The 24,088-nt window shown below is 50.9% G+C and overlaps 3 protein-coding genes across 9 annotated transcripts; 2 read left to right on the plus strand and 1 right to left on the minus strand.

Moving 5' to 3' along the window:
* Nucleotides 1–225: 225 nt before the first annotated feature.
* PSME2 (proteasome activator subunit 2) lies at nucleotides 226–4,748 on the minus strand. 2 transcript variants are annotated; one of them, XM_080676291.1, is made up of 11 exons: nucleotides 4,094–4,748; nucleotides 3,750–3,782; nucleotides 3,256–3,318; nucleotides 2,949–3,035; nucleotides 2,821–2,851; nucleotides 2,638–2,735; nucleotides 1,295–1,363; nucleotides 1,062–1,129; nucleotides 826–880; nucleotides 443–529; nucleotides 226–350 (listed from the first exon to the last, which is right to left on the minus strand). In XM_080676291.1, exons 1-11 carry the CDS (start codon nucleotides 4,139–4,141, stop codon nucleotides 270–272), a joined length of 720 nt encoding a protein of 239 aa, XP_080532417.1. In that variant the 5' UTR covers nucleotides 4,142–4,748; the 3' UTR covers nucleotides 226–269. The 2 variants fall into 2 exon arrangements, with proteins under 2 accessions (XP_080532417.1, XP_080532416.1); XM_080676290.1 differs by having other exon boundaries at nucleotides 3,750–3,800; nucleotides 4,094–4,200.
* On the plus strand, nucleotides 4,415–18,224 carry RNF31 (ring finger protein 31). 5 transcript variants are annotated; one of them, XM_080676188.1, is made up of 22 exons: nucleotides 4,415–4,522; nucleotides 5,164–5,348; nucleotides 5,436–5,582; nucleotides 5,727–5,882; nucleotides 6,108–6,176; nucleotides 6,267–6,342; nucleotides 6,579–6,750; nucleotides 7,244–7,631; nucleotides 7,806–8,096; nucleotides 8,362–8,610; nucleotides 8,727–8,912; nucleotides 9,022–9,228; nucleotides 12,181–12,354; nucleotides 12,438–12,536; nucleotides 12,625–12,714; nucleotides 14,395–14,509; nucleotides 14,625–14,743; nucleotides 15,014–15,127; nucleotides 15,244–15,301; nucleotides 15,999–16,095; nucleotides 16,382–16,550; nucleotides 16,680–18,224. In XM_080676188.1, the coding sequence occupies exons 1-22, from the start codon at nucleotides 4,450–4,452 to the stop codon at nucleotides 16,731–16,733; spliced, it is 3,288 nt and encodes a 1,095-aa protein (XP_080532314.1). In that variant the 5' UTR covers nucleotides 4,415–4,449; the 3' UTR covers nucleotides 16,734–18,224. The 5 variants fall into 5 exon arrangements, with proteins under 5 accessions (XP_080532314.1, XP_080532315.1, XP_080532316.1 ...); XM_080676189.1 differs by lacking the exon at nucleotides 4,415–4,522 and having other exon boundaries at nucleotides 4,941–5,348; XM_080676190.1 differs by lacking the exon at nucleotides 4,415–4,522 and having other exon boundaries at nucleotides 4,967–5,348; nucleotides 7,809–8,096.
* IRF9 (interferon regulatory factor 9) lies at nucleotides 17,066–22,563 on the plus strand. 2 transcript variants are annotated; one of them, XM_080676237.1, is made up of 9 exons: nucleotides 17,066–17,457; nucleotides 18,439–18,619; nucleotides 18,916–19,099; nucleotides 19,349–19,479; nucleotides 19,569–19,668; nucleotides 19,765–19,836; nucleotides 20,704–21,045; nucleotides 21,899–22,014; nucleotides 22,147–22,563. In XM_080676237.1, the coding sequence occupies exons 2-9, from the start codon at nucleotides 18,440–18,442 to the stop codon at nucleotides 22,273–22,275; spliced, it is 1,254 nt and encodes a 417-aa protein (XP_080532363.1). In that variant the 5' UTR covers nucleotides 17,066–17,457; nucleotide 18,439; the 3' UTR covers nucleotides 22,276–22,563. The 2 variants fall into 2 exon arrangements, with proteins under 2 accessions (XP_080532363.1, XP_080532364.1); XM_080676238.1 differs by lacking the exon at nucleotides 17,066–17,457 and having other exon boundaries at nucleotides 18,215–18,619.
* Nucleotides 22,564–24,088: the final 1,525 nt, after the last annotated feature.

Raw genomic sequence — 24,088 nt, forward strand, 5'->3', positions numbered from 1 at the left:
ATCTTATGAAAATCCCAAATACAAGTTATCTTCATGACCTTCATGGCATGTAACAGTTTCCACCCTGTTCTTTAGGATGACTTCTTAAGAACAGAATGGGCATATAATTCATCTTTGTCTTCCTGGAACCCCCTACCTTTCCCACCACCACATTCACATTCAGTGTCTGGACAAAGGTGGCACTCAGTAAATGCTTTCTGAATGAATGACACACACCAGAGGTAATCCACACAAAGTATTGGTAATTTATTTCCCTTTTAGCCCTAGGATCAGTACATAGATGGCTTCTCTTCACCCTTTGGGTTGACAATTTTCTCCAGGTTGCTGCTAATGATATGATAAAGCTCAGCCTGAAAGAAGGCCAGAAGTACAGCAGTCAGGTTCTTGGCTCTCCCTCTGTACCCCCTCATCCAAATCCCTTGGGGACTTACTCCATACTCACATAGAAGGCCCTTAGGTCCAGCACCATGGCCCTGAGCTCCCTATAGGCTGCCTCATCTCGCTCGTGCACCAAGGCCCGGTAATCCATCTGGGATGTGGAAGGCAAAGCTGAGTCAGGAGGTTGAGACATAGTCTGGTTTCCTCATACAGGGAATAGGTAACTTGAGGATGAGCCCTTAGCACAAGAAACGGGATTCCCACAGTGCCAAACAAAAAAAGGAGTCAATATTTTTGAAACCCAAATCAGTATCCTAGGCAATGCTTTTACTGTAATATTCCCCATATTGGGAAGGTCATAAACAAGACAAAGAGGACTTCTATCCCCCTTTCCTCACCCTCACACCTGCCAGCCTCAGCTGAAAGGCTAGTAAACAATCTACTCACGACATGGGTCTCCTTAGAGGCCTTGGCCACAGCATCCCCACGTTCTGAGAAGTACCTGCCAGAAGCAAGGGGAGTAACCACAAGAATGGGCATTCAGAGAGATATATTCCCTCAGACCCTTCCCAAAGTCCCTCATCATCCTAATGGGACTGCCTAGCTTTGGGAGTCCCAAAAAATGTCCCCATAGCCGCTCCCCTACTCCCCATCCCCCATGGTGGCCTTCTTGCTGCCCTCACTTGGAAATGGTTGTCTGGAAGACTTCTACTTTGGTCTTGACTGCATTCACCCTCTCCAGCACCTTCTCCTGTGGTGACAAAAGAGATGGGAGGCAAAGAAAACACTTCATCTCTTCCCGTCTTCACTCATCATCTTCCTCCTCCTCCCAGTTATGTCTAGCTCCTATCCCTTACTCTCCAAGTCTCTCCCAGGTCTTAATGTCTTATACCTGGGCGGAGACACCTTTTCTTACCTGGATTGCTACCCCAAAGTCATTTCCATCCTCAATCTTGGGGATCAGGTGCTGGATCCACGTGATCACCTACATGAAGAGGTATCATGTCGGAATCATTCAACAAACTTACTGGGTTTTTCCTATTTCTGCTATTTCATAATAATGGCTGTATTTAATTGAGCATTTATTATGTGCTAAGTACTGTGTTATGTATTATACATCTCATTTAATCTTTCAAGTTATATATTCTTTTTTAAAAAAAACTGCTTTATTTTTTTATTACTAGAGGCCCGTTGCACGAAAAGATTCGTGCAATAAGCCTTCCTTCCCTTGGCTTCCAGCACCGGTTTTCCTCCGGCACTTGGGACCCAGGCCTTCGCTCCGGCCAGAGTCTGCCTTCTTCGTCTTTGCTGCAGACTCAGGCAGGAGTCTGCCATCTTCGACTTCGCAGCAGACTCTGGAGTCTGCAGTCTTGTCTTCGCTGGGGCACTCCGCTCCTGTAGATCCCTTCGCGCCCTGCGCCTCTTCCCCCCCCCCCCCCCCCATAGCAGGCATGCTGCCCCGCCTGGCCACTGAGCCTGGAGCAGCTGGGTGGTCGCCATCTTTGGCCTTCTAATTTGCATACTCACTCTGATTGGCTGTGGGCATAGCAGAGGTACAGTCAATTTACATGTTTGTCTATTATTAGGTAAGATTATTTTTTCAATCCTCACCCAAGGATATTTTTCCATTGGTATTTAGAGAGAGTGGAAGAGAGAGGGAAAGACAGAGAGAAATATCAATGTGAGAGAAACACATCAATTGGTTGCCTCCTAAACACACAGTGACCAGGGCTCAGGCCAGGGAGAAGCCTGCAACCCAGGTACGGGTGCCCGGAATTGAACCCAGGTCCCTTTGGTCCGCAGTCCGATGCTCTATTCACTGAGCCAAACCGTCGAGGGCTCAAGTTACATATTCTTATTATACCCACTTAACAGATGAAAAAATGGAACCAAAGAACATCTAAGTGACTTACTTAAGATAACCAGATAGGTAAGTGATAGAGTCATGATTTGAACCCAGGCAGTTTTCCTCTAGGGCCCAAACTCTTAAATCAACCCACTATATTATAGCATCTGCACTATCCACCTGGTATAGCAGTGAGTTCTGAGGTTATGGAGGTGAATATAGCACGGTCTTTGATTTCAGGGATACCACTGTGATATCAGAGGTCTAGCAAAACAAAAGGTATCTAAACCCATGTCACAGAAGGAAGTTTCCTATTTCAGGAATAGGTTCCTGAAGGAAGGACTTGCATATCTGAAGGACACCAGGGCCTGGCCTGGCTTGTCTTCTCTATTTCTCTTAGTTCCCAGGCTTACCAGAATACATTTTTCTTTGAGAGTCCAGACTTCTGGCTTAACCAGGGCAAGCAGGGCCAGGAGCTTCTCATTCCCAGGGAGAAAGCCGCACTTAGGGACTGTGAAAAAGAAGGGATTTAGGCCCTTTTTTATCCAGCAGTATTGTGCCATTTCCCTTTCCCTAGCTACCCATTCTTCGCTTACCTTCTTTCTTCTCCTGCTTATCTGTTTCCATCTAAAGTAGAAAGGGTGAAAGTAGCTTCAGAAAAGTCATGGAGATTAGAGAGCCATCATCTGCACATAGTCTAAACCCTATACCCTGAGTGCCTCACCTCATCATCTTTGGGTGGAGGGTCTGGAATAGGGATGTCCAGTGAGGCTCGGAGAGAGGTCAGGTCAGCCACATTGAGGGAGTCCTCCTGCACAAAGCTTACTGTCAGGGGCTGCCCGACCTTCCCTCCACACATCCCACCTGCCCTCTCCCTCCCAACCTAGGCTCAGGCCTCACACCATCCTATAGTTCCCAGTGCACCACTCAAACAACTGTTCTCTACATGCTGAGCCCAGTTTTTAGTTAGAGAGGGTGGGTGGAGAGGACAGAGGTCATGGGATGGAGCAAAAGGGGTCCATACTACTCACTTGCAAGAGCTGATTCAGGTGTATGATCTTCTGTGGCAAGAATCTGTAGAGGAATTCCTCAGCCTGTGGATTATATTGCAAGGGTGGGGAATCACAGAAAACACTCAATGCGATGTCTGAGAAGTGGGACTGGAAGGGCCTTGAAAATTACTGAATCCAAGACCTACAAATGAGGAAACTGAAGTCCTGAAAAGTGAAGGGACTTGCCCAACTGGGAAGTGGCAGATCCAAGGTTAGGGCTGTGGTATTCCTGATTCGGGGCCACAGCGTCTCCCTCCACACCAAAAGAGGAGAGAGAAGTGGCAGAAATGGGGACAATATTAAAAGATATCAAATTAGAGGTAGAGATCAATTAGGAGCTTATCTTGGGTGAAGGCTTGATAAGGGAAGTAGGGCCAGGTCTAGGGTGGGTTTGGGGGTCACTCTGAGAGGTTGTGATCCTTAAGCATCGACCTAAGATTCTGGGTCAAATAGCTTGAATCCAGAAGACTTACCTCCTGGAAAAGATTTTGCCTGAAGACATCCACCTGCATAGAGAGCAGTACCTGAATGTTGGTTAAGGGTCTCAATTATCAACAGTAAGATCCCATCCCCAATTAAATGCCCTCCAACTTGGCTCTGGCCTTTCCCACCACAAGCCAGATTTCCTTGGAAATCCGTGCTCGGTGCAGAGACAGGCCAGAGGGCAGGAATCTGGGAATCCCCGGGCAGAAGTGAAAGCACTAAAGAGAGAGGTTGGGGTAGTTCTCCGGCACGGCCTTGGTCCCGTGGAACACCCACCTTCGCCTCTATCCAGGAGGGCTCCCCGGCCCCCTCCTAGCTTCCCGGTCCACATTACCTGTTTGCGGGCTTCCCCGCTCAGGCGCACCCCACAAGGCTTGGCCATGCTGCTCCAGTTGCTAGATCTCGGGTCTCTGGGCTCGCCTCCTGGGCTTTCGCTTTCACTCCCCACATCCAGGCCCGCCCCCCTTAACCCCACCCCCTTCCTTTTTTCCCCCCTCCCCCTGGCAGGCCGCCAACCGTAGGGAGCCCCTTAGCCATACTCAACCAGTTGAGACTAGGAGAGGCGGTGCTGACTCGGTTACAAGGCCAGGGGAGGTCCGAGGGAGGAGCTAGGGCGAGTGGAACCGAGAACACTGAACTGGGGCGGTCCCTCCCGAGAAGGGGTGGGGCTTACAGGAAGTCAGTGTTGGAATGAGAGGTGGGGCTGCCCCTAGAAGGCGCAACTGTGAGAAGAGACCGGACAGGCATCAGAGCTTCGGAAGAAGTAGGAGGGAGGGCCTGGAACTGGGGCACGCTAGCAGGCTATGAAAGGGAGTAGGCGTGGGGCTCCCTGCCTTCAACACCGACTGGAGAAGACTCGCTTGAGCCCGGCACAGGCGCAGAGAGGGACTTCCCAGTGGAGACCGGAGCCAGGCCTACTGGTCAGGATAGGGAGGAAGGCTTTGAGGGAAATTAGGTAACCCCGCTCCTTTGGCTATCCGGAAAGGGGCGGACCAGCCTGGCGGAAGGCGGGGAATAACTCCAGCACTGGGTTAAAAGTAGAGACGCTCTAGGGGAGGAGCCAGGGACCATTTACCCTCCTCATTAGCTAGGAGCAAGTCTCCCTTGTTGGCCACGCCCCATAATTTCATGACCCCGCCCTTTCCTAACCTTAACCCCCTCCTCTTCCTCTGAAACTGGGTGGCAGTCCCGCCCTCTATTCTAGTGCTTCCTGTTCCCGACTAATCCTGGCTGGGGGCCGGGGGCCCTAGAGTGACCGTGGCCTGAGTGACCCAAGGCTGCGCGGACTGGGTCGCGCCGCGAAGTCAGACATCGGGCAGGAGGGGCGGCGCTCGGGCCACGCGCAGCCTGTGCGGGTCCAGGCGGGCCGCGGGGCTGGGACTGACTACTGTCTCGGGATGCCAGGCGAGGAGGAGGAGCGGGCCTTCCTGGCTGCCCGCGAGGAGCTGGCTAGCGCCTTAAGGAAGGATTCCGGGCAGGCGTTTTCCGTGGAGCAGCTCTGGCCGCTACTGGTCACCTCTCTGCCGCCATCCGCCCGCTACCAGCAGCTGGACGCCGCACGCCTGATCCGCTGCAATGCTCACGGAGAGGTGAGGCCGGGCACCGCTGGGGAGGGGGACAGAGAATCTGAGCCCGAGCTAGACGCTCACAGCTCTCTGCTCTATGACTGCTTTCAGCCCCAAACCTACCTCAGCACCCTTTCCACGGCCCTGAACATCCTAGAGAAATATGGCCGCAACCTCCTCAGCCCTCAGAGACCACGGTACTGGCGCGGGGTCAAGTTTAATAACCCGGTCTTTCGAAGTACGGTGGATGCTGTGCAGGTGAAGCCCCTGGAGTCCCTTATAGGAGAAAGGAATTTGGCTTGGGCTCGGGTGGCCAGAAAGGGCCTGAGCAGAATGGGAAGGGGTTCAGCCCTATTGGGAAGAGGGCCTGCTGGGTGTTGACTGATAGTGAATGTGTGGCAGGGGGGCCGGGATGTTCTGCGATTGTATGGCTACACAGAGGAGCAGCCGGATGGGTTGAGCTTCCCTGAGGGGCAAGAAGATCCAGATGAGCACCAAGTTGCTACAGTCACACTGGAAGTACTGTTACTTCGGACTGAGCTCAGTCTGCTGTTACAGGTGAGGTGTCTCTGCTCTTGAGGGTGTAAGCACCAGGGCTGGGAAGATCTGCCTAACTCCAAAGCCAGCCTAGGGATTCCCATGCTACTAAGCCCAGGGCATAGTCCCCTCAGCAATGTGGTAGCTCCCCTTACTGTTCTTCGTGTGAATGTTGGGGGACCAGGTCTTAGAGGGAAGGCCTTGTTCTAGGGCTGTAGGTGGGAACTCTTCTTTTCTTGTTTACAGAACACTCATCCAAGACAGCACGCACTGGAGCAGCTGCTGAACGACATGGCTGAAGATGATGCACGCAAGGCAGGAATGGGGCTTTGGGGCCTGGTGAACAAGTGGACAGGGGTTGGGGACTCTCCAAACCTTTGCCCACTCCCTGCCCTTTTTCCTCAGATGCTACAGCTCTCAGAGTTTGCCCCCCTACTGAGAGAGATTGCTCCTGGCCCCCTCATCACACCCTCTGCCCCAGGTATTATTGGTCCCATCTTGGGAGGGGCAGGGTTAGTAGACCGTATTGATGGAAATTTGGAGCCCTTCTCTGTGTACCTTCTTGGTTATCTTTCTTTTTAAAAAAGAGATTAAAATGGTTCCTTAAGTCCAGATATATTGAAAAGTAGTCTGTGACTGGTCCCCCTCCAAAGCACATTCAGCTGTAACCTGGCCTTTTTCAGAAAGATGTTCTATTCTTTCTCTCCTGTTTTCCAGGCTCCACTCCCGGTCCTTGCTTCCTCTGTGGTTCTGCCCCAGGCACACTGCACTGCTCAGCCTGTAAACAGGCCTTGTGCCCAGCTTGTGATCGCCTGTTCCATGGGCACCCATCCCGTGCCCATCACCTCCGCCAGACCTGGGCCCCTCACGCTGCCCACTTGACCTCTAGGTGAGAGGCCTTCTCTTCTGAGAGGGAGTGAAACTGAGAGAACTTACAATTATTTGAGAATTTCCTACATACCATATTCTGTGCTATAGACTGTTTTATAGAGGGCAAGTAGCTAGTAATTGCCCTCCAGGAGATCACAGACATACATATTAAGCAAGTAGCAGTCACAACAAGATAGATTATTGTGGTGTGCAAATAGGTAATAAGAGGATGCAACCCAGTCTGAAGATCAGCTCAATCAGCTGACAGTATTTTAAGCACCCAGAATGGGTCATGCCCTATGTTAGGGATCTCTATCAGCAAGATGTAAACTTTAAGCTGTCATTTAAATGTTTAATAGGCTATGGGTATGGGAGTGTGCCAGATCGAACAAAATGTGCAAAGGCGAGAGCCATGTATCATCATGCAGGGAATAAGGGATGCCCAGCGTGGAGGACCCAAGCACCAGGGGACCCCCCTCCTCAGCAGGCCGTGTCTGCTTTTTCCATTGCAGCTTACCTGCCTCAGCTCCACCACTGCCCCAGCTAACCTCCTTGCTGGCCCTCAGAGACAACTCTCTTTCGTCCCCTGATCCTGCAAGTGCCCGTCTGTCCTGGCACTGTGCCACCTGTTCCATGCTAAATAAACCTTGGGCAGTGCTCTGTGAGGCCTGTGATCGGCCCAGAGGCTGTAAGGGGTTGGGGCTGGAGATCGAAGGTCCCCAAGGAGCTGGAGGCCTAGAACCTGAACTTGCACGGGGTCACTGGGCCTGCCAGAGCTGCACCTTTGAGAATGAGGCGGCGGCTGTGCTGTGTGCCATGTGTGAGCGACCTCGGCTGGCTCAGCCTCCTAGCTTGGTGGTGGAGTCTCAGGATGGTGGCATTTGCCTGCAGCCCCTTCAGGTAACCTGTTCCTGGCTTTCCAAGTTCTTCATTTGTACCTGTTACCATAAGCCATTCTCTACCTCTTCATCCCCAGTTTTCCATCAGTTTCCCCTTATCTTCCAACCCGCTCCCTACATTTCCATCTTGAGCCTCAGCCAACTTTCAATGGGATAATTCTTTCTGCCTCCCCAGCAGAGAGACACTTTGCTCTCCTCTGCCCAGACTTCAATCTGGTACTGTACTCACTGTACCTTCTGCAATTCGGGCCCTGGCTGGGTGTGTGCTATGTGTCACCGGACCAGCAGCCCCATCCCAGTAAAGCATGCCTCCCAGCCCAAAGCCAGCTCTTTGGAAGAGCAACTCCCCAATCCAGAGCCTCCACGACGCCTCAGTGCCCCTCTGCCCAGTTCCTGTGGGGACCCTGAGAAGCAGCGCCAAGACAAGATGCGGGAGGAAGGTCGTCAGCTGGTGATCAAGATCCGGGTGAGGATTTGGGCCTGGGATGAGGTGGGGCTGAGGTGGTGGGGGAAGGAGAGGCTGCAGTCAAATAATAGGAATTCTTATAAATCTGGTGATTGTTAGCCACAGCTACTTGTTATTGAACACTTCCCATATGACAGGTGTCATGCTTAGCTCCGCTCACATGATCATAGTCTGAGCTCAACCACTGTCCGCATTTTGGTGCTGTCTGAGGGTAGATGGAGGGCACCTTCCTGATGGCCCTCTGTCTGGGTGGACTGTGCCTCAGGAAGGAGAAGCCGCCGGCGCCTGTCCAGAGGAGGTCTTCTCAGCTCTGCAGTATTCTGGCACCGAGGTGCCCTTGCAGTGGTTGCGTTCAGAGCTGCCCTACGTGCTGGAGATGGTGGCTGAACTGGCTGGACAACAGGACCCTGGGCTAGGTGCCTTTTCCTGTCAGGAGGCCCAGAAAGCCTGGCTGGATCGTCATGGCAATCTTGATGAAGCTGTGGAAGAGTGTGTGAGAGTCCGGCGCAGGAAGGTACCAGCTGTGCTGGAAGTGGGATAGGGTTGAGGGTTGTGGGTCAGAGCCTCTCATATTCTCTCTTTTGCTTGCTTTTTCCCTCTTTATTTATCCTCTCCACTCCCAACTCTCAGGTGCAGGAGCTCCGATCCCTGGGCTTTGGGCCTGAGGAGGGGTCTCTTCAAGCATTGTTCCAACACGGGGGTGATGTGACACGGGCCCTGACTGAGCTACAGCGTCAACGCTTAGAGCCCTTCCATCAGCGCCTCTGGGACAGTGGCCCGGAGCCCACCCCTTCATGGGACAGTTCAGATAAGCAGGTGCTGGGAGGAGGTGAAGAGACACATGAAGGGGGAGAGGGAAGGCTGAAGGATAGGAGCCTTGGGTCTGACAGCCACTTCTTCCCTCTCCACCTGAATCATATTGCAGAGCCTGGTCAGACGACTTTTGGCAGTCTACACACTCCCCAGCTGGGGCCGGGCAGAGCTGGCGCTATCGCTGTTGCAGGAGACACCCAGGAACTATGAATTAGGGGATGTGGTAGAAGCTGTGAGGCAGAGCCAAGATCGGGCCTTTCTGCGTCGCTTGCTTGCCCAAGAATGTGCTGTGTGTGGTTGGACCCTGCCCCGCAACCGAGTAAGCCTGTCACACTGAACCTGGCCTCAGAATGACTCTTATTCCCTTTAGACCCCCCACTCTACTCCAGCCTGTCTCTGATCATCTTTTGCTCTACAGTTGTTCATGAGCCCCTGAAGGCTTCTGGGAAGGGGAGGGCAAAAATAGGCTGCCTCTCCCAACCCCCATTTTTTAATGTTCTATTATGGAAAATTTCAAACATACAATGGTAGAGAAAATTGTATCACAGATTTTCTTCTCCACTCTCCACCATATATTCATCACTAGGCTTCAGCAATTATAAATGTATGGCCAATGTTTATTTCACCTCCACACACAGAGGATTATTTTGAAGCAAATCTCAGGCATCATATGGTTTATCTGCTAATATTTCAGTATATATCTCTAAAATATAAAATGCTTTGAAAACATAGCCACAAATACCATGCCACACCCAAAAACTTAACAGTAATTCTTTGATATCATCATCAAATATCCATTTTGGCCCTGGCCTGTTTTTCTCAGTGGTTAGAGCATCAGCCTACAAACCTAGGGGTCACAGGTTTGATTCCCAGTCAGGTCAAGGGCACATACCAATCAAAGGCACAGACCTTGTACCTTGTACCTCAGTTACAGGTTCCCTACTGGAGGCATTTGTGGGAGACAACCAATCAATGTGTCCCTCACGTTGATGTTTCTCTCTCTCTCTCTCTCTATATATCTCTCTCTCTCCTCTCTCTCTCCTTCTCTCTCCCTCTCCCTCTCCCTCTGTCCCTCTGTCTTTTCTCCCTTCCACTCTCTCTAGAAATCAATGGAAAAAATATCCTTGGGTGAGGATTAAAAAAAAAACAATTATATATATAAAAGGCTAACATGCTAAGTGTCCATTGGGTAATGACGTCATGTAGCAATGCCCGGCTTCTCCCTAGGGACAGCTTCCTCTCCCTAGCAATGACTAGCCTCCTTGCAGTTTCTTCAGCCCAGGAACACGACTTGCTTTAAGCTAGGTGGAAACATTTCTCACTGTAACCAAATGTCTGTGAAGTGTTTTCCCATGCCTCATCTCATTTGATCCTCACAAAAGTTCTGGAGTAGGTAGATAGGAGACTTGGTGGAATCCTATTTTATTTTCATTAACCAGAAAATGGATATTACAAAGTTTAGAAACTTGACCCGACTGAAAAGTAAGAAATGGTGGACCTTGAAAATTACTTCAGGTTGTCTCACTGCGCAGAATATAGTCAAACACTGATGCAATTAAATATTTTACCCTTTGTTCTCCCTGGGTGATCGACAATAATAATCTGCTTTGTGTTGATATTTACTGCTGTGTTGCTGACAATTACCTGAAAGAGAAGTTAGGGTGCTTCACTGGGCTGGAGAAAGTTTAACTAAATCAGAAAGCAGGTCTAATTAAGCAAATTTATTCTATATCTATAAAAGACTAAGTTGACTTGCACATGCATAATACATATAAAGCTCTCACTGGCGCCAATCGCACGTGTGTGTTTTGATCTGTCATTGTTGATCGTGAATTTGTTTGACACTTCTATTATAGAGAAAGGGCGAATAGTGATATTAAAATATTTCTTCTAATTAATTTCCTTTCAATGTGCACAAGTCCATGCACCAGGCCACTAGTAATAAAATAAATTAACCGGAGTAACTTTAAAAAAAAAAAATCCATTTTGTAGAAAAAGGCCCCTTCTTGTCTCCTGAGCCCCCACTTATTTTAGGTGAAAACTGGTAGTTCTTTAGCTAAATACAGTCCAATTTAGTTAGGCTCACTCGGTATATTTTTTGTTTTGTTTTTACTTTATTTTAAAATAATTGTGTATATATAAAATAATTGTAGATTCACAGGAAGTTATAAAAATAGTACAGAGTCCTGTGTGCTCTTCACTCACCTTACCCCCATGATGACTTCTGGTATAATTATAGTACAAGATGAAGTCCAAGAAATAGACATGTATACATTGTTAGCTAGACTGCAGACCTAGTATGTTTTTTTCCATGGATATGTGTGTGTATGTGGTTCTATGCTCTTTTAACCCATGTAGAGATTCATATAACCACCACCACCACCATAATTCAAGGTACAGGCTGTTCCATCACCACAAAGAAACTCCCTCATGCTGCCCTTTGGTAGATGTATAGATACAACTTCTTCCCTTTCTCCTGTCACCTGGCAATCACTAGTCTGTTCTCCATCTCAGTCATTTTGTCATTTCAAGATTATTTGTGTGTGAGCTTTTTTAAAAATGTTTTTGTTAATTATCAACCGAGGATTTTTTCCATTGAGTTTTTAGGGAGAATGGAAGGGAGGGGGAGAGACAGAGAAACATCCATGTGAGAGAGAGAGATATCTATTGGTTGCCTCCTGCAGCACCCTGACCCAGGGCTGGGGACCAAGCCTGCAACTGAGGTACATGCCCTTACTGGGCCTTTCAGTCCGTGGCCGACACTCTATCCACTGAGACAAACCAGCTAGGGCTAGGGCTTTTTTATGTTTTTATTGACTTAGAGAAAAAAGGAAGGGAGAGGGAGAGAGAAATAGAAACATCGATGAGAGAGAAACATTGATCGACTGCCTCCTGCATGCCCACACTGGGAATTAGACTCCAAACCCGGGCATATGCCCTGACCTGGAATTGAACCGGCAACCTCTTTGTGCATGGGATGATGCTCAACCAACTTGAGTCACACTGGCTGGGCATATGTGTTAGCTTTTAATTGATGTGACTGCCTTTAGAAGACATTGGTTAATTTACCTTAGGTTTACCATTGTCTGTTTTCCTCCACCTGACAGTCTTCAGACATTTAGGTTGCCTGCCTGGCACTTGTTGGCATATGAGGTTGCTACCCCTGCCCAGTTGTTAACTAGTGGTTTCTCAGTGAACACCTGGCTACTTCCCCTTCCCCAGGCTGGCAGCTGTGGCTTCTGACCCCTTTCTCTCCCCGCTCACCTTCTAGATGCAGGCTCTGACTTCTTGTGAATGCACCATCTGTCCTGACTGCTTCCGTCAGCACTTCACCATCGCCTTGAAGGAGAAGCACATCACTGACATGGTGTGCCCTGCCTGTGGCCGCCCTGACCTTTCCGATGACACACAGTTGCTCAGCTACTTCTCTACTCTTGACATCCAGGTACTGCAGATTCTGGGACTCAGGGTGCCCTGGGCTCTGAATAGGAACCGTGCCCACCCACCACTTCTGCATTCTGTCCCCAGCTTCGAGAGAGCCTAGAGCCGGATGCCTATGCCCTGTTCCATAAGAAGCTGACTGAGGCTGTGCTCATGCGGGACCCCAAGTTCTTGTGGTGTGCCCAGGCAAGTGGCCTGCCCAGCAGAGCTGACTGGAGGGTCAGGGGTGGTGCCAAGTCAGGCCTCGGATAGCTTTATGCTCTTGCACCCACAGTGCTCCTTTGGCTTCATATACGAGCGTGAGCAGCTGGAAGCAACATGTCCCCAATGTCGCCAGACCTTCTGTATACGCTGTAAGCGCCAGGTGAGGCACATCCATCCTTCCAGAAATACTTGCTGAACTGCTAGAGGTACTCTGTTAGACTTGGGGGATCCTGGAGAACAGAACAGACACGAGCTCTGGGCTCAGAGTGCTTACAGACTAGGAGGGAGGAAGGGTGAGAGAAGAAGGAAGGATGAGGGAGATAGAAGAAGCAGCCTTAGGGGGGAAGAAGGATGAAAGGGGAGGAAAGATGAAGGAGGGAGGAGGGGTGAAAGGTAAGGTAAAGGAGGGAGGGTGGCAGTGAGGGAGGGAAGGAAAGAAAATGAAGGAGGGAGAAAGAGCATAATTATACAAGGGCATAAGTTCTATGAAGAAAACCAACAGGAATCTGAGATTAGGAATAATGGAATGGACCTACTTAGGATAGAGAGGTCAAGTCTACTCTAAAATGGTGTAATTTAAGCTCAGGCCTGAAAATTAAGAGGAAGTCAACTATGCAAATATTATTTGAGACAGAAGAACAACACATGGGAAGGCCAAAGTCAGAAGAAAGTGTGTGGTTGGAGCCTCAAGAGCAGAGGTGAGAGTGGCAGGCAGTCGGAGAGGAGCTAGCTGCCAGATCAGGAGAGGCCTGGGGCCAAGTGAGGAACGTATTTGCTTTTCATCCTAAGGCCAAGCAAGGGGTGATACGAGTTCATTTACCTTTTAAAAACTAATATTTGATACCAAAAAATTGCATCTATATTATGAGACACAATAAAATAAGCCCCTGAGCCCTGACTGCATAGCTCAGTTGGAGTGTCATCCTGATACGCCAAGGTTGTGGGTTCGATCCCTGGTCAGGGCACATGCAAGAGTCAGCCAATGATGCATAAACACGTAGAACAACAAATCAGTGTTTCCTCCTTCCTCTCTCTCTAAAATCAATAAATAATTGGAAAAAAAAACCAAACAAACAAAAAAAACATTGAGATCCTACCACCAAACCTCAAAACTAGGACACTCCTAATTCTGTTGAAGCTGCCTGACTTACACTGTCTTTTTTTTTTTCTTTTCGAAGAGTTTAGAGATGGTCTTTAGAATATTTTATTGATTTCTCTTTTTTTAATGTATTTTTATTGATTTCAGAGAGGAAGGGAGAGAGAGAGAGAAACATCAATGATGAGACGGGAAAAAAAATCATAGATAGGCTGCCCCCTGCACGCCCCTCACTGGGGATCAAGCCCGCAACCCAGGCATGTGCCCTTAACCTGAATTGAACCCGGGACCCTTCAGTTCACAAGCTAAGGTTCTATCCACTGAGCCAAACCAGCTAGGGCTGCCTGACTTAGACTTTCAAAGGCATTTTGACTGCAAGGTTGAAGATGAACCATAGGGAAGTCTTGAGTGGAGGCAGAGAAACTAGTAACCAAGGCAAGTAATTGAGGCAAGACCGGACCTGGCCCAGAGGAAGATGGTCACAATAGGGATGGAGAGAAAGGTCAGGGCTGTGAATAGACATGGTTACAATGTTAGCTCGGCTTGGGTGTTGGAAACAAGACTTGCTGGTGAATCTGTGGTGGTATGAGGACATGAAAGCACCAAGGCTGGCCCCTCAGTTTGAGATTAGAGCAAATGGTAAATGGCAGTGCCATAAACTAAGCCCGGACACTGGATATGAGTAGAAGGGCCAGCAAGAAGGGCCTAGGAGCTCCCATGTGACTCTTGGTTTCCTTCTCGCAGTGGGAGGAGCAGCACCGGGGCCGGAGCTGTGAGGATTTCCAGAACTGGAAACGCAACAATGACCCAGAATACCAGGCCCAGGGCCTGGCGATGTACCTTCAGGAAAATGGCATTGGTAAGGCTGGCCCACTAGCCCTGTTTGCCCAGTAATCTATCGTTGCCAGTGGCTCTCTTCCTGAAAGCCTTGAGGAGCAGTGGCAGCCCTAGCCCTGACCCGCTGTCCCTTGCAGACTGCCCCAAGTGCAAGTTCTCGTATGCACTGGCCCGAGGAGGCTGCATGCACTTTCACTGCACCCAGTGCCGCCATCAGTTCTGCAGTGGATGCTACAATACTTTTTACGCCAAGAATGTGAGCCTAGAGAATGGGGATGGAAGGGATAAAAGGGAGGGGGCTGCCAATGGGTATGAGGGGTAGAGGCCACTGAGGAGCAGCCTAGGGGAAGAGAAGAGGAGGCTGGTGGTGTAAATTACCTCTCTCTGTCCCCTTTCCCCTCTGCTTGCTCCAGACCCTCCAGTGTCTCCATCTACCCCCACCCCTACACCCTCATGCAGGGGTTCCTGAGAGGCCAGGACCCCAAACAGTCTCCAACTTCCCCTCTCCTATCTGGGTTTCCACCAGAAATGTCCAGACCCTAACTGCAGAGTGAAAAAGTCCCTGCATGGACACCATCCCCGAGACTGCCTTTTCTACCTGCGGGACTGGAGTGCTCTCCGGCTCCAGAAGCTACTACAGGTGAGGGGTGGCCAACCGGGCAGGGTTTGCAGGTTGCCCGGGAGAGGGGGCAGGGCCTAGGATCCAGTGGGCTGGCATCAAGGATAACCTAACACCCTCCATCTGTTCCTTCTCAGGACAATAAGGTCATGTTCAACACAGAGCCTCCAGCAGGGGCCCGGGCAGTCCCTGGAGGTGAGTGTCGGGACAAGCCTTGCAGAAGGAGAGAGGGTGGCTGGGCGCACACTGGGCAGTGAGTAAAGGGGAAGCTTCAGCTTCTGAGCTGAAGACTCATCCTGTCTGACTTTGTGCCCATTGGCGAGATAACCTCCCTGAGCCTTGATTCCTCCTCTGTAAAATGGGGGTAATATTCACTTTCCAGCTCGGCTATTTTACATGAGGCCACATTAAAGCACCTTGATACTAACTTTCTTCTCCCATTCCCAAAGGTTAATGATTCATTAGTTCAATGGGTATTTACTGAGACTTGCTAGTTGCACTGTCTTAGGTTCCATGAGGGCATCAGAAAGATGTTACATGTGGTTCTAATATACCCTACTTCTTACCATCTACACAGAGGAAGACCTTCACAGAGTAAGTTAACTATGCAAGAGCTAAATCACAAAAGAACTGTCTCAGGGAGTATGTGATTATAGGCTAAAAGGCAGCTTGGATAAAAGCAGGGCAACAAGGTCCCTGCTTCTGTATCAGAGCTGGTCTGCCATGATGGCATCTCTAAGTACCCCCACCACCACCGCTGTTTGAGCAGGGGCTCCTGTCCCCCCAGCCCCTCCCTGGAGGCTGCCTCCCTTGCTTCCATCCCAGTTCTCCTAAGGCTTGGTTGTCAGTGGCATTTTCCTAACAAAGGATCTTTTTCTGCTCTTACCCACAGGTGGCTGCCGAGTGATGGAGCAGAAGGAGGTTCCTAATGGGCTCCGGGACGAAGCTTGTGGCAAGGAGACGCCAGCTGGCTATGCGGGCCTCTGCCAGTAAGTACCAGGCTGGGAGCATGATGTTGGGGAGCACTGAGGGTGTGCCCAGGCAATGAAGTGGGTCTTTGGGAGCAATAGGTCCTGCAAGGAGTAGGAGGGAGGGGCTCTCTGGACAAGGGCCTGGGTAGGTAGCAGTAAGCAATGTGCTCAGGTTGGCATGCATACACAGGTGAAGGTTGTCAATCTTATTCATCCAAGTATGCCAGTGTCCCACAAGGTGCTGGGCACACTCAGTTAATATTAGCCAAACAAGAACAAATATTCCACCCTCTAATCTCCTCAGGGCACACTACAAAGAGTATCTTGTAAGCCTCATCAATGCCCACTCACTGGACCCAGCCACTCTGTATGAGGTGGAGGAGCTGGAGACAGCTGTCGAGCGCTACCTGCATATGCGCCCACAGCCACTGGCTGGGGAGGATGCCCCTGCCTACCACGCCCGCTTGTTACAGGTGAAGCTTCCCCCACAGCCTCACCTCTGACCCTATGCTCTGAAAGTCCCCTGTCCAGTCTGTGTCAGCTCCAGGCCTCCAGGATTATCATCATCATCACCATCATCATCATCTTCTATCTCTCTGCAGAAGCTGATGGAAGAGATACCCTTGGGACAGAGTATACCCCGGAGGAGGAAATAGCTGAGGGCGAGGGTCCTGATGAGGATCCCACACCCTCAGGAACAGCTCCAGCACCAATAAAGAGGCATCTCCTTGCCCAGGCTTCTTGGTGGTCCTTCTTCCTGACCCCACTATCTGGGGGCACCAGGGAAAAAGGGGGGTGAACAGAGCTTTGCCGAAAGGGCCCCTACAGCCCACCACTTGATCTTCCCTGGACCCAGGACCAGAAAGGAATTGATACCATGGCTGACAAAGGGAGGTCCTCCCTGTCCAGCCACTTGGCCTGGGCTGATTTCCTCCATCCCTGCTTCTCTTCCTTTCATTAAATTCAGCTGATACTTGAGATCACCTATAGGTACTAAATAGGCACCGTCAGGGAACATAGATGCTTAGGTGGTACAGAGCTATCCAGATGCTCTGGGGACAGACCCGCACACCGTGACCTCCCTGGGGAAGCAGCAGTGTCACAGAAATGGACACAAGCGAGGAGTAGCTGAGGGAGGAAGAATGAGCCTGAGCTCTGATGGCTCCTCCTGCATCTGAGATTTTTAGATGCTGCTCCCCCTGGTGGCCACTCATTGCCCTGCAACTCAGGCCACGTGATTTCAGGGAAACGGACCTCCCAGGAGGAGAACTGAAACTTAGGGTGGGGACTTAGAAACAGGGAGGAGTTATCAGGAAGCTTCCTAGCCTGGAGCTGAGCTGAGGTCAGCTGAGCCCTGGGACAGCCTGCACAGCCGCTCAGGTAAGATCAACCAAGAACTGGTGGTAGCCTGGGTATATAGCTGGAAGACCCAGCCACATTAGAGGAGGGTGAGGTTTCCTGGGGTCCCCCTCTGCTAGACTGAGGGATAGACTAAAGGCCTGTGAGCCAGGAAGCAGGAGGTTGGCCTGAGTGAGAGACTGACCTGATCAGGGTCTGTGTCCCAAGCTCTACAGGCAAAGGCCCAGAGGACCTGCCGCTGGGTTCAGGGAAGGAGGCTGTTGCTCCAGGGTACTTGGCTTTGTTTTCTTGCCTTCTGGCCCTGCCTATTTATGCTCTGGCTCCGCCCCCTGCCCCCTGCTCCCTGCCCCACCTACCCCTAGGGCAAGCAGAGGGGTGGGGTGGGGTCATAGGACAGGTGGGGATGGTGGGTGAAGAGGGTTGGTGAGGTATCTCTGAAGCAGATACTGCCTCTGCAAATGTTTAAGGATCTAGACTGAGCCTCTCACAAGGAACAGAACACCAAGGAAATTCTCTTCCAAACAGTAATTCCCGAAAAGTGCTTTTTAAAAAATGTATTGATTTTAGAGAACAAGGAAAGGAGAGAAACATCGGTTTGTTGTTCAACTTATTTGTGCATTCATTGGTTGATTGTTGTATGAGTCCTGACAGGATTGAACCTGCAACTTTAGTGTATAGTGACTATGCTCTAACCAACTGGGCTACCCAGCCAGGGCAGATTCCTGAAAAGTCTTAAAATTAAGACCAGTACCTAAGGTTTCCTTCCAGATGTCACAGCTTGGGGTGTTAAAAAAAAAAAAAAAAGCATAATTTTTGGTAATTGCCAGTAATGGCAGAAACAAAACTATTTAACCTCAGAGTATTTTGAGCTAGAGAAAAAGATGGATGGGCTCTTTGGGGGACCTTGCCAGAATACAACCCAAATGGCCAAGACTTCAGCCGATGTTTCCTCCCAAACGGTTGGTTGATTCTACTGATGCTGCCTGCTGCTCTTATTCCCAGGATGGCATCGGGCCGGGCACGCTGCACCCGAAAGCTCCGGAACTGGGTGGTGGAGCAAGTGGAGAGTGGACAGTTCCCAGGGGTGTGCTGGGAAGATGAAGCTAAGACTATGTTCCGGATTCCCTGGAAGCATGCAGGCAAGCAGGATTTCCGAGAGGACCAGGATGCTGCCTTCTTCAAGGTGAATGGGCCTCCAAGTGAGGGATGGAATGGACACTGATGCCCAAGGGCTGTGCCTGCCTGAGTGTCAGATAAAGGGGGGAGTAGAGGATTGAACCAGCTACATGACTGTCAGAGCCCAGTGCAAGATGAAAATGCAAAAATTACTAAGGAATTCCAAGTGGCAACAACTGAGCATAAACCAGCACAGGCCTTCCTGTGCAGCTGCTCAGGCCGCACATCCATGAAGCTGGCCCTGGTGGCATGTTAGCTGCGGCCTGTAACATGCTGCCTCTTTGCACTTTGTCTGTTTCCTAGGCCTGGGCAATATTTAAGGGAAAGTACAAGGAGGGAGACACAGAAGGCCCCGCTATCTGGAAGACTCGTCTACGCTGTGCTCTTAACAAGAGCCCTGAATTTGAGGAGGTTCCTGAGAATAGCCATAGGGATGGGGCTGAGCCCTACAAGGTGTATCGGCTGCTGCCACCGGGAGCCGTCCCTGGTGAGTGTCCCCTAGACTAAGCAGAGTAGGCCAGAAGGATAGAGATGAGCTCCTGGGAGCGTGGTGGGACTCCCTTCAGGCCCCTCAGTCAGAGTTCTACCTTGTCCCTATCCTCAGAGAGCTGCCACTCTGGTAACCTGGCTCCCCTGCCCAGTCTTGCCCATCCTTTCACTGCCTCCTAGCTCTCCCCTACCCTCTGTCCCCACTTAAGGCTCTGACCTCTTTCTCCCCCTCAACAACATTTCACAGCTTCACCAGCACCACAGAAATCACCCTCAAAGAGACACCACAGCTCGGTGTCCCCTGAGAGGAAGGAGGATGAGGGTACCACAAAGAACTGTATACTCAGTCCTGCCTTGCTTCAGGACCCCCTCAAAAACGTAAGAACTGGGGGAGGGAACTGGGTGGGCCTGAGGGCAGGACAGCAACTGGGGGGAAAGGGGGCCAACCATAGATTCCATGTTTGCAGGAGAAGGTGGAGGCCAATGGAGCAGCAGGTCATTCAGACTCTGGGTGCAGCAGCAGCAGCAGCAGCAACAGCAACAGCAACAGTCCTGAGCCTCAGGAAGGTACCACCTCCGTGCCTCTCCTCATCCCCCATGCCACACGCTCTGGCCCTTGGACTCCAGTCCCACTCTGAAATGAGTGCCTCTTCTCCCTTCCAGGTGCAGACACAAATGAGGCCCCTTTCCAAGGAGATCCGGTGTCTTTGGAGCTACTGCCCCCTCCAGACTCAGGTACTTAGCACGTCTAACTATCCCTGCTCACTGTCGCCACAGGTCACCTTCCTATGGCTATACGTGCATTATCTAATGTCAGGCTTGCAGCGACTTGGCCTCACCTTACCCAGACAGAGGCACTGGTTTCTAGGCAGTGTACCTGGCCAGCTACAGACTCCAAAACAGCTTGCTTCTCAGAAATAACCCCTATCCCTGGAAATCCACTTTAAGACATTGATTTCTTTTTTTTTTTTTTTTTTTTTTAATATATTTTATTGATATTTTACAGAGAGAAAGAGAGAGGGATAGAGAGTTAGAAACATCGATGAGAGAGAGACATCGATCAGCTGCCTCCTGCACGCCCCCCACTGGGGATGTGCCCCCAACCCAGGTACATGCCCTTGACCGGAATCGAACCTGGGACCCTTGAGTCCGCAGGCCGACGCTCTATCCACTGAGCCAAACCGGTTTCGGCAAGACATTGATTTCTGTAGAAAGACCAAATCTCTGGGACTTTCTTGTAAACTGTAAGACCCTGAGCATTAAGCATTGAGGCCCCAGTGGAATCTGATTATTGGCTACTCTCCCAAGTGATAGGAAGGTCTGACAGGAGGCCCCTTGCTGGTGAGGCTAAGGGGAATGAGGATGAGGAGTGACGGTGCCTTCTCTAAACTCAGAACGTGTAGCTGCTGTCCCCACTCCACAGCCTGCCTGTCCTCCCCAGCCCTTGCCTGGTTTCCTCTCTGGGCCTCATGTTCCTCAGCAGCAAAATGAGGACATTGGATTTGCAAGAGTCCCTCTTTGTTTCCCCAGAGCCTATGCTGACCAGGTGAATGCGCCCTTGGGGAGATGCACTTGGTGCAGTAGGTCGCTCTCTGTCCACAGACTACTCCCTGATGCTCACCTTCATCTACAATGGGCACGTGGTGGGTGAGGCCCAGGTGCAGAGCCTGGACTGCCGCCTCGTGGCTGAGCCCTCCAGTTCCCAGTGCAGCATGGAGCAAGTGGTATTTCCCAAGCCCGGCCCGCAAGGACCCACCCAACGCCTGCTGAGCCAACTCGAGAGGGGTGTCCTGGTGGCTAGCAATTCCAGAGGCCTCTTTGTTCAGCGCCTTTGCCCCATCCGCATCTCCTACAGCGCGCCCCAGTTCCCACCTGGTCCAGGCCCACATCTGCTGCCCAGCAACGAGTGTGTGGAGCTCTTCAGAACCGCCCACTTCTGCAGAGGTGAGGTTGCTGCAGCCCAGCTTCTGACCTCCCCCATTAGTTCTCCCCCTTGCACTGCCTCCAGCAGATCCACCATCATAGTCCATGGGTGGCCCCCTGCACTTGCTGGATGCACATCCTGTGAGGCCCCGTGCTCAGCCGTGGCAGCTGCCTGGCAGCCTTCCTTCCATCGTCCATGCTGCGGGAGATGAGGCTCAGGTAGAGCCCAGCACAAGAGCATCACAGCTCAGAGAGCACTGTCACATGACATACACAGTAATTGTGGGAAGGTGCGCCGTGCAGCCCTCTCCTACACACACACTGGCACACATGCCCACACATTCAGGAGAGCTGACACGTGTCACACACCCTGGCCCTACCACACTCCAGGCATCCCCTCAAATTGCCCCTTTCCCATCCACACTTGGAATTCCATTTCCTGCCTCCATTCAAATCTGGCCTTGGAAGTGGGGCCAGGAGTAAAGGGACACAGAGCATGAGTGTTTCCCGGGCCATGGGTGCCCTGGCACAGGCAAGATAGTATGAGCAGACAACCAAGGTATGGGAACATGTGTGTGAGCAGCCAGGGCTGCTGCTGAGAGGACGCTAAGCTCTCTCAGCAGCGAACATGTCAGGTTGTGTAGAGTTGGCTACCTCTAAGTACTTCCTACTGGAGGAAGGAGTACTTTTTCTGTCTGCACATGGGTGAGTTCCACATAGTTCCTAGCATTTCTCCTGTAGCTCCTGTTCTGGCCTTCATCTCCAAGTGGCCCCACTGCCACCTCTCTTTCTCCATTATGGGTTCCTCCCTCCCTGCCTATGGCCCTCTCCCTTCTCTTTTTATTCTTCCAACTCTTGACCTTCTCTCTTTCAGACTTGGAGAGGTACTCCCGGGGTCTGGGCCCCCCACCCAAGTTCCAGGTGACACTGAATTTCTTGGAGGAGGACCCTGACCCCAGCCACACCCCACAGAGTCTTATCTCAGTTCAGGTGAGTCCAGGGCAGGGTGAGAATAGCTGCCTGTGTAGGCGAGGAGGTCCAGGAGAAGGGCCCTGGGGTGGGCAGGGGTAGTGGCCGCCCTGCTGTGTTCATGATGCCCTCTTCCCACCTCTTCTGGAACAGATGGAGCAGGCCTTTGCTCGGCATTTACTGGCAGAGCGTCCAGAGGACCAGGCAGCCACTCTGTCCCTGGTGCAGAGCCTGGAAGACCTACCTTCCTCCTCTCTGCTCTGTTCTTCCTATTTTCTCTGAAAGAGACTCGTTCTCCACACTGTGGACCTGCCTCCCTTGGTGATAATTCTTAGTGGTTGTCTGTGATGGTTACTTCCTTCAGCTACTCATGGTGCCTGGCTGGTTTTAGCCGTTTTTTGTTTGTTTTAATTTTTGAGATATACCCTCTTTTATCTCTGAGGAACTGAACTGGGAAAGTCCAAATGGTGTGAACTCAGGGGCACCATTTCCTCTTCCCCCAACCCTAAAGCCAAGAACTTTATATTTTCTTTTTAAATCTTCACTAAGGATTTAAAATAAAATTTATTGAAAAAGGAATCCGGATCTGATTTGTTTGGAGGATAAGGTAGCAGAGGTCATGGAGATAACCCGAGATGTAACTTGAGAGTAGGGCACTTGGGTTTTCTTCCTGCTGACATCTCTGGGCCCCTTTCCTCTCCTCCACCCACAGGTTGTCAAGGAAGCAGTCTGAGCACTGCGGGTTTGCAGCCTGGCTTCTGTACCTTCTACCCAGGATTAGGGTCAGGGTCAGCCCCCAAAAGGGACACTGAGCTTCAGCCACTATAGCCACCAACTTGACACAAGAAGATCCTGGGCTCCATAGTTCTTCACTAGAGCCGTCTCATTTGGGCCTTACAACAGGCCTATAGTTGGACTCTAGACTGGAGGTCTGAATGAACAGGAGAACTTGAAGTTGACCTGACACTATGGCCTAGAGGCCTTGGGGCCTGCTGGGAGGGGAAATCAGAGGGAGGAGTTGCTGAACCTTCTGTGTGTAGGGCAGACCAGGCCGTGGTGCCTCTTCTCCCAGCACATGATGCACTGTCACCCCCACTACTGAAGGTACTCCCAAACTGGTTTCCTCACTCCACCTGAGTCCACAAAAGACAGTCTGGCCAAGACTGCTGTGTCACCAACACTCTGTTCACAGATTTGAGGGGTCCAAATAAGCTGACGATCCTTTCCCTGACCCCATGTTTATTTGCCACCAAACTGGACATTTTTTTCTTCACAAGGTCACTTGTCATCCTTCTTCCCTGTGTATAATCAATTCCAGCAGAATAGTTCAGACCTAAATCACCACTTACTGATGGCCATGGCCTCCAGCTTCCCCCTTCCAGCACACGACACTAAATTAGAGGAGAAGGGGCCCAGCAGACCAGATTCCTTCCTGTCATGTCACTCATAAGCCTTCAGTGGCTCATATATCACCTATGTCAGTGGTCGGCAAACCGCGGCTTGCGAGCCACATGCAGCTTATGAGCTGCGGTTTGCTGCTCTGTTGACTAAAGAGTTTGCTGACCACTGTCATATACTACCCTTTACCTCTTTGCACACAATATGCCACAATTGCCTAATCCTCACAGCTTCCAACTACACGGTAACATTTAGTCTAGTCCAGTGGTCGGCAAACTCATTAGTCAACAGAGCGGCAAACCGCGGCTCGCGAGCCGCATGTGGCTCACGAGCCGCGGTTTGCCGACCACTGGCCTATGTGATAAAATCTAAATATCTAGAACCTTGAGGATCTTGCTGGCTCACTTGACAAACTTGAGTGCTGCTTTTGAGTTTGTCTACCTCCTCAGGCCTTCCTTTTCTTCAGTCTTTCCCATCCTCCTCTAGGCATTGAAGAAATCAGGTACTGAGTGCACAGGTGCACAAGCCCTGTTGTGCCCTCAATTTGCTGAATTCCCTTCTGGACCTTTGTACCTGCTACCTCCTTGATTTCCATTTTCTCTCGTACCCCACATCCAATCCATCAGCAAGCCCTGACATTATTCCTTCAAAAGCTACCCAACTGCTGCTCTTTGCTTTCACCACCAACACTTGGGAA

Source organism: Plecotus auritus (genome assembly GCF_963455305.1).
Source record: "Plecotus auritus genome assembly, chromosome: 1".
Taxonomy (NCBI): domain Eukaryota; kingdom Metazoa; phylum Chordata; class Mammalia; order Chiroptera; family Vespertilionidae; genus Plecotus; species Plecotus auritus.

Excerpts from the sequence above, each read along its gene's own strand:
- RNF31 (XM_080676188.1), top strand. The coding sequence starts at position 4,450 with ATGAGAGGTGGGGCTGCCCCTAGAAGGCGCAACTGTGAGAAGAGACCG. Across the intron at positions 7,632-7,805 it reads TTTGCCTGCAGCCCCTTCAG|CAGAGAGACACTTTGCTCTC; the intron begins GTAACCTGTTCC and ends CTGCCTCCCCAG. Across the intron at positions 12,537-12,624 it reads AGTTCTTGTGGTGTGCCCAG|TGCTCCTTTGGCTTCATATA; the intron begins GCAAGTGGCCTG and ends TTGCACCCACAG.
- PSME2 (XM_080676290.1), bottom strand. The coding sequence starts at position 4,141 with ATGGCCAAGCCTTGTGGGGTGCGCCTGAGCGGGGAAGCCCGCAAACAG. Across the intron at positions 530-825 it reads CCTCTAAGGAGACCCATGTC|ATGGATTACCGGGCCTTGGT; the intron begins GTGAGTAGATTG and ends TCCACATCCCAG. Across the intron at positions 351-442 it reads TGGACCTAAGGGCCTTCTAT|GCTGAGCTTTATCATATCAT; the intron begins GTGAGTATGGAG and ends GCCTTCTTTCAG.
- IRF9 (XM_080676238.1), top strand. The coding sequence starts at position 18,413 with ATGCTGCCTGCTGCTCTTATTCCCAGGATGGCATCGGGCCGGGCACGC. Across the intron at positions 21,046-21,898 it reads AACCGCCCACTTCTGCAGAG|ACTTGGAGAGGTACTCCCGG; the intron begins GTGAGGTTGCTG and ends TCTCTCTTTCAG. Across the intron at positions 22,015-22,146 it reads AGAGTCTTATCTCAGTTCAG|ATGGAGCAGGCCTTTGCTCG; the intron begins GTGAGTCCAGGG and ends CTTCTGGAACAG.